Source organism: Trachemys scripta, chromosome 1 (genome assembly GCF_013100865.1).
Source record: "Trachemys scripta elegans isolate TJP31775 chromosome 1, CAS_Tse_1.0, whole genome shotgun sequence".
Lineage (NCBI taxonomy): Eukaryota > Metazoa > Chordata > Testudines > Emydidae > Trachemys > Trachemys scripta.
In genome coordinates, this window is record NC_048298.1 from 214,132,408 (window position 1) to 214,140,981 (window position 8,574).

Here is an 8,574-nt window from a genome sequence, read left to right on the forward strand (position 1 = left end):
GGGGGGGGGGGGGGGGGGGGGGGGGGGGGGGGGGGGGGGGGGGGGGGGGGGCTAGAGCAGGGCTCCCCCCCCCCCCAGTGTCCTCTTTTTTAATTGTGGAAATATGGTAACCCTAAATTTAATGGCAATTTTAAGCATGGATGCTGCCTACCTAAGGTAATTCACAGCTAGAACTGGCTTGCTCATGCTGCATCATATTTTCTCATTTAGTACATGTGTGCAGGACTTTTCGTTGTTTTGTGCTCACCTGTGTCAAAGAAACCATATCCCGTAAATAAGACTGTGTTTTTGCATAATCCCAATTTGTTTGAATTTGGGTTTACCCAAAAATTGGTTGCATCACCCAGGCTCCCACTGACTGATGTGCCATTCTGCAAAGCTCTGCATTGTTGCAGGAGCAGAGCTTGAGGGCTTCAGCCTTGTGTGGAACTCCTAAGCTCCTTGGGATTTCTAAAGAGCTAAAGCTAAATACCTTGGAGATCTCCGTTACAGAACCCTCAGTTTTTAAAGTTTGTTTTGTGGTTTTTATACAAATGTATTTATTAATTGTACCCAAAGGTTTAGCTGGTGTTAGTGATTAATATTTTTTATGATAAAATAGCCTTTTTCTGCCAGCTCAGGAAAGTTCACATGGAACATTGCTGTAGTTTTACAGCTCCCTAGCAAAACCTGTGGAAGAATCAGCCTCTCAAACTGAGGAGCAGCATATGGGTAGAAGATTAGCACACCAGAGGACTGCTTCTAACACGGCCTTCAGAGACAGAACTAGGAACTAAAAACCTCAGTGGAAAAGGTGAATGCCTAAATTCTTCAGATAGATTTGTGACATGCTGCTCATGTCCAGGTTATATTTAGAAGTGGATCGGGAAGCTCAGAAATGAGACTATTATTTATCTTTGTAATAAACAGACAAATACACTGAACAGGAATACTGGTCAGACATCACAAAAGAAAAACACTGAGGAAAGTGAAATGTTTTTGTAAAGAAATAAAAAAAACAAATTAATGGAGATATCCCAGCTCCTAGAACTGGAAGGGACCTTGAAAGGTCATCGAGTCCAGCCCCCTGCCTTCACTAGCAGGACCAAGTACTGATTTTGCCCCAGATCCCTAAATGGCCACCTCAAGGATTGAACTCACAACCCTGGGTTTAGCAGGCCAATGCTCAAACCACTGAGCTATCCCTCCTCTAATCTGTTATCTAAGATGGAAACTGGAAGACAGTAAAGGAAGAGCCGTTTGCCACTTCTGAAGAGCAGGACCGTGGTCTGTTGCCAGAATATCATTTGAATGGGCCACAACCCAGAAACATGGCAGAGTGCAGAACGTTTCCACCCAAAGAGTTATGGAGAAGTCTTTATAAGAAGAGTTGTCATTTTGCATAGGCTCAGTAGATACAAGTCTCTCCTTACAGATCTTTCTCCAAATAAAAATGTATATTTTTTTTAAAAAGAGGAAAAAGTGTAAACTTCTGTGATTAGTCTTCAGGATTCTTAGAAGATATTACAAATAATGAGGGGCAAAATGGATCAAAATTACAGAAAGTATTTGTTCTTTTAAAATGAGAATAAATAGAGTCATCTGGGCTACTAAGGGCCTCTGGGGAAAATTGCTTAAGTCTTGAGGAGGGCCAGCACATGGAGGGTTGTTGTGTCCACATGGAGCCACAGTTGCAGGCTGGGGGAGGGCTTAATCCTTATTGAACTAACAGCAGCTTATTCTGATCCTGTCAGTGACAGTCAGTAGAATTGCAGTTGTCTTTATTTGTGCAGATTTTGTCTCATCTAATGCATTACCAAATTAAAGATGATTATTTATAGCGGGCAGTGTAGGCAAAAAGGGATTGCTTTGGCGCCTGATTACCAGGGTGACATCATTATAGGGGGTTTTTATTATTATTTTTCCACTCTGTGTTCCTAATCAAAATCAAGCGTTAGTGGAACATTAATGAAGGCCTGAAAACCTTGGCAGTGTCCCAATACAGATGAAAGTGAGTTAAATAAGTGTATTTGGGACTCTGGAAGTTGGAAAGGAATCTCCTCTTCACTATGTCTGGAAAATGGTCTGACAGGTTTGTTTGTTTTTTTTCCAAATGAGGATCATCTCACAGCAGAAATGTATTCAGTAGTGATATATTGATTCTAGAGATGGGTAACTTTAGGGGTGGGGGAGGGGGAATTCCAGGAAACTGCAATTATAAAAATGTCAGCAGTGTTTATTCTTTGTAGCGTAACCAGATGACACCACAGGTGGTTGCCTGCCTGGCTTATAACATTTGCAAAATATTGTTCCACAATTGTATTAGAAAGTAAAATCTTGCCAGTAATTGAATGCTTTAAAAGGAAGCTTTGATATATTTATTTTAGTCTATGGGGAGTGGAAAGAGGGTCCACTCAGAATTATGTAAATAATTTTTTCAAAGGTATTCCTTGCTCCAGTTCCTTTGCCATGAGGCTCTGATTTGGGAGTGCGAGGGGATTCTAGTACTCTAGGTTGAGGATAACTTTCCTAGTGAGTCCTGCTAGTTTATGTATAGATTAACTTTGGTGTTTGCTTCAGATGAGCGCTGGATTCTTTGCTTTGCCCTATATACATTATAACAGTTTGAAGTTTATAACATTTTCTTAAATTCAGTACATTGCTAGTTATTTATTTTCAAATCTTTTGATCTAAGGATAATTGCACCTTTCTTGCACAGGTTCTTTTTATTTTTGTGCCTGTGAAAAGAGCCAGATTGATACCCACTGAGACCAAAGTCTGCCATTTTTCCACAGAGCAAGTGCAGTCCGAGCAATGCAAGTCAAACTTCCCCACTCTGCTGGAGAGACTACTGCTATAGATGCTTCAGTTTATATATCCATTCCTTCCTTGGCCTTTTTCCCAAGATTTCCAACAACTGTAGTAATTAGTGCCCATTATGATGGTAGCTTTTGTGACCACAAATAACTGGTTTCAGACCACAAACACACTTCACATAAGCCCCAAAACACCTCTGCTAGTAATACCTTTTAGCACTAGTGGCTTGGGCTGAAGTTGAACAAGTGTCGTAGAAGTGAAAAGCTGTGTGTCCCTTTGCATGTCCTCTGAGTCCGACCTCCTTCTGCAGAGTATTAAACAGCATTAGCTCTGGGCTTTAAATATCTGAGACTATATGATGTAGTGATTTTGGGAATCTCTTCACCAGAGCTATGGGATGATAAATAGGTTGGTAAACCTAGGTTCAAAAATCAAGGGAAATGCATTTATAAATACAAAATAAAACATATACTGTAGCAGTGCACTGATTTATTTTGGGATTAGGATCAAAGATTATTCCTTATAGCAGGGGTCGGCAACCTTCGACACGCAGCCCATCAGGGTAATCTGCTGGTGGCTGCAAGACATTTTGTTTATGTTGACCGTCCGGAGGCATGACCCCCCGCAGCTCCCAGTGGCCGCTGTTAGCCATTCCCGGCCAATGGAAGTTGCGGGAAGCGGCGTGGGCTGCAGCCTGTGGACAGTCAGTGTAAACAAAAACAACCAGGAGTCCGGTGGCACCTTAAAGACTAACAGATTTATTTAGGCAGAAGCTTTCTGAAGAAGTGAGGTTTTTTACCCACGAAAGCTTTTGCCCAAATAAATCTGCCACCAGACTCCTTGTTGTTTTTGTGGATACAGACTAACACGGCTACCTCCTGATACTTGACACAACATAAACAAAATGTCTTGCTGCCCGCTATCCTGATGGGCTGCATGCCGAAGATTGCTGACCCCTGCCTTATACGTTTCCATATGGACCCTCATCTATGTGTTTCCTCAGGGGTATTGGCAGAAGAATGTTCTTCCCTTTGGAGACATGCCTTTTAAAACAAAATAATAGTAAGGGGAGCATCTAGATAGAACGGGTGTGCTCATAGTCCCGCAAACTCCCCCTCTACTTCTGCCACAGAAATATGGACAAATACAGTAACCTTTAAAACGGCAAGGCAAAGCTTTCTGTCTCTCCAGCAAAGAAACAGACGCCAGAGTTGAAGTTTCATATTATACTGTTTAAAATATCTATTTTCTGTGTATGAGGAATGATGTGTTTAGTGAGGCTGACAGACTGTCAGTTGGCTGCTCTACACCCTACTTTCCAGCATAAAAATAAACTGCAGACGTTCCAAGACAGATATATCAAGATACTTTAACTTTGGTTTCGGGTTTGCAGATGTTCTGTTTCATTAGAAATAAATCTCAGGGTTAGTGTTGATAAAAATGCATTCTCCATAATTCCACAGACTGAGTCTTGTGTGTGTTTAATACATTTTGACCTGTAAGCACTTTTGTTGTTTTAAATACACCTCTATCCCGCTATAACACGACCCGATATAACATGGGTTCGCATATAGCACAGTAGCAGCGGGGCTCCGGCAGCGCTTTAAAGGGTCCAGGGCTCCGGCTGCTACAGGAAGCCCTGGGCCCTTTAAATCACCACCGGAGCCCTGCTACCCCTACCCCGGGGCTGCGGCAGCGGGGCTCCGCCAGCGATTTAAAGGGCCTGGGGCTCCCCGCAGCAGCCGGAGCCCCAGGCTCTTTAAATCACCACTGGAGCCCTGCCGCCCCTACTCCGATATAACGGCGTTTCACCTATAACGCGGTAAGGATTTTTGGCTCCCCACGACCGCGTTATATCGGGGTAGAGGTGTACCAGAACAAAAACACATTTCTTGTCTTTTCTTCCCATAATAAGTAAACCAAAATAAGTTATTAACTAGGACCCCTGTTGTGGAAGATGTTGAGTACTCATCTCTCATCATAGGTGTTGGAACTAGTGATGCTGGGGGTACTGCAGCACCCCCTGGCTTGAAGTGGTTTCCATTATATACAGGGTTTACAGTTTGGTTCAGTGGCTCTCGGCACCCCCACTATACAAATTGTTCCAGCGCCCCTGTCTGCTGTTGTTTGCAATGGTTGTTGGAAATGTTCAGCACCTAGCAGAGTATATCTTCTAGGAGTTGTCCCACAATGTTGGACCTGTTGTTTTAACAACTTAATTAATCTTCTTGCCGGAGTGATGGTTTTTCAATTAGCCTATAGTTGACTGCATGGAGCTGAGCTGGGGATGGGGAATCATCCAGATATTACTTCCAGATGAGTTTAATTTATTTCCAAGGACAAATAGAACTGTTTTACCTGTCTGAATTACTGTAACTTTACTTTAATACTTTGATATGTTGCTGGGTTTTTAAAACAGAAAATAATGAGAATATTGTCTGTGTGTGCTTGTAAAACTCAAGTAAGGAATGAACTTGGTGCAAGAGTGTAAACATGGCACTGACAGCTGTATTTCCCGCAATACGTTTGATGGCTGGCACTTGCATGACATACTGGCTTGTTCCTTCTTTTCATGTAGAAAATGTAACTGGATACAATTGGCTATGGTTCAACTAAAGTTACGCTGTTTTGTGTATCATCTCATCACAGCTGCAAAGTAATTACTTCCAGAGTTGGGTCTTCCACCTTGACGGGACGGTGAATGTGTAAGGGAGAGATGAGACAAAGCCGATTCAGTTTTGTTTTTTATAAATGCAAGATTCTCAACAACTTCAAGATTCAAGTCAGACTACTTTGTTCTCTTTTTAATTTTTAGTTATGCGATTCGGTGGTGTTCTTACATCATGCAGCATGTATTGTAATGTGAAATTTGCTTTGGGAATATAACAATAAGCCACACTTTGAATGACTGTGTGCTTCAGGTCTAACCGTGGGCCCCGCGTGCATTTGACTCTGTATTCGCTTACAAAATAACAAACTGATGAGATTTCAGCAGAGCTAAAGCATGACTGGGTGGTACCCTGATCAAATATTAAGTCTCCTGAGGTTCTTTTTTGCCTAGGGAAGCAGCAGCAGCTTGAAGCCGAGCACCAAGACATGTATGTCGAAGCTGATCATGACCTGCACCTAACAACACGACGTTCGGTACAACCCCCTGCAGAAAGACCCGGGGAGAGACGTATGGCTGAAATGAAGAAACTCTATGGTGTGGGTGCGGCCAAAATCCAAGCCATGGAGACTGCCATGCAACTTGCCTTTGATAGGAACTGTGATAAAAAGCAGCCCAAGTACTGGCCTGTTATCCCCCTGAAACTGTGAGCTGTATCATCTTCTGTACTAGCAGTCCAGCGCTGCAGCTGTGGGTGCCCAATCAGGCTACATAGCTCAATGAATGAATCAGGGGTCGTCACTTGTTCTCCTTTCCCCTCCTGCCAAACACACTCCCCCTCTTCTTTTTAATCTGTCTACCAGAGTTTTCAGAACCTATAGCATCTCCACAGGGAAGTGCTAAATTATTGATTTGTACTGTAGGGATAGTGAAATTTTACTTCTTTTAAAATATATATTTCACTAATTTAATGTTGGTCTGCCTGGACCATGCTTGCAGGAAATGCAATAGCATTTGTTTGCACTTAGTGAGCTGGGAAGACTGTTCAGCAACACAAAAATCTCTACAAATGATCCACTTATTTATTATTTTTAATGTAATAGCCTTGAGATCCATTTTAACACAGTACAGCTTGAAGTGTTGTGAATTCTGAACCCTCATCCTTGATTTGGGGATCCTGCAGTCAATTGGCCAAGGTACAAAATACTAAATTACTGTAGCACAGCCATTTGAATGCTCTTTGAAAGCTTTATAATAAGGCAGGAATTTTTTATTCCAGTCTGAAACTTGGCAGGCAGAATTTCAATCCAGAAGCAAACTTATATGAAAACATTAAAAAAGAAATTTTGGCCATTTTTATTATACAACTGTTTGGCATGGTAGCAAAAATGTCTAATTGATTTGATACATAAAAAAAAAAAAGAAAAATTAAACCAACAGAGAGGATTAGGTTCCAGTTCTGTCACCCTTCACTCACACTGAGTAGTGTCTTACTCAACTAATAATTCCATTGATTTGTGAACTCACTGAGTAAGCAATACTCACTATGAATAAAGGAGGCAGAATTGAGCCCTTAATGTTGAAACGTGAGTACTCTGGATATGTAATCATGAAAATCCTTCTGAAAAGCAGCTATGTGTCACTATTGTATACTTAGTTTTCACCAAAACAAGTTTTCACCCAGTCAAAGTAATACAGACTTCAGACATTTTTCTGTAGAAAGAGTTGTGTAAAGAAAATGATGATTAAATGGCCTTTCTGTGTAATATGCAGTATTTCCATGCTACATTATAAGTGGTTCCAAAGAAACGTATTAGTGACTTAACTGTCATAAACAATGGGTGACCCGTTTTTGCGGTAGAGAAGGCTGAGGCTGAAGTTCCAACCGTTTAATTTGCTCTAGCTATGTCCTGTACTTGCCTATACGGTCTAGCTGTTGTAGCATGTGTGGCATATAATAAACCACATTAATCTCTCTGCCCTTTGTTATATACTGGTAGACTAGAGCAAATTTCAGATTTAACTTCGAATGTCCTTGTTCTTATCACTTGGTGTTACAGCATCAAAAGTACTTCTTTTTTTATTCTAACTGAACATAACATGAAGCGGGAAGATCGAACTCCTTAAAATTAAAAGCTTCCAGACCCCAGGACTCATTACTGATGTAATTGAACTAACAAACTTGTACACAGGGAAAAAAATAAGTTGGGGTTGTGAAATGTAATCCTGCCTTTGGTGTACTTTAATTTTGTCATGGTATGTATGTTAGCAATCGACTACGAAATGTCAGGAATAGTGTTTTTGTTAGGATCTCTCTTGGTTGACAGAATAAACTTTTATCTTCTCATAAAAACTCTGTGATAAAAATTATTTGTTTTTACATCCTGCCCCAGCTATATAACACTTTATTCAATGCCCAGGGGTGATAAACCTTCTCTTGGTCTCTCTGTTTGTTAGGGAAGGCTGCACCTTGCCCTGGTGCAGCTTTAACTTAGTTATGTTGTGAAAAGCGCATATGGGTGCAGATGAGGGTTTCACCGGAACCGTTGGCCCACTCACGGCCTATCTGGTAAGGTGCAAAGTGGGTGAGGAAGGCTGCTGTGCTTTTTGAGGGAAGGGCATCTTCCCTTCCAGATCCATGTACAGATCTCTCTCTTCCCATATGAATGGGGGACTCTGCTGCCCTGGCAACATCAGCGGCTATTTTGGGGCTGGGGTGGAAGGTACACCCCCTCACACTTCTCTGCTCCTGAAGAGCTTGCCAGGGAATACACTCTTGGGATGTATATCTTTTTGTGGAGCCCCCTCTGTTAAAGGGATCTTCTGTACAGTAGAAGTAGTCCCAGGGGAAATAGATCTGAAATGCCTGGGAGTGAGAGGGTAGGCTGCCCGGGGACAGTTAAAGTGAAGTTACAGTGGATCTGTGCAGTTTAAAGGCAGGTTTCATGAACTGTTCCAAGGGGGACCAATCCTACCTTCTTCTCTGTTCCCCCCCATCTCCAGATGAAATAATGTGGGGAAATCGGGGAGAAGATTTCATCACCCTTAATTTCTCTCTCAGGTTTTTATGGGAGGGGTTGATCTGACTCCTCATTGGTTTTGCAGGAGGGAGCTCCACACGTGATGCATCTCGGGTTTGGAGGAGGGGAGCTCTCATCTGCAGACTTACG

General features: G+C 42.1%; 1 protein-coding gene across 5 annotated transcripts in view; it reads left to right on the plus strand.

Annotated features, from left to right (window-relative positions):
- GEMIN8 (gem nuclear organelle associated protein 8) overlaps positions 1-7,757 on the plus strand; it is a 41,415-nt gene extending 33,658 nt beyond the window's left edge. For all 5 annotated transcript variants that reach the window (XM_034756720.1, XM_034756738.1, XM_034756729.1 and 2 more), the window contains one exon: positions 5,858-7,757. In XM_034756720.1, the coding sequence (XP_034612611.1) occupies positions 5,858-6,114 (257 nt within the window). In that variant the 3' untranslated portion in view covers positions 6,115-7,757. The remainder of the gene's footprint in view (positions 1-5,857) is intronic.
- The last annotated feature ends 817 nt before the right edge of the window (positions 7,758-8,574 follow it).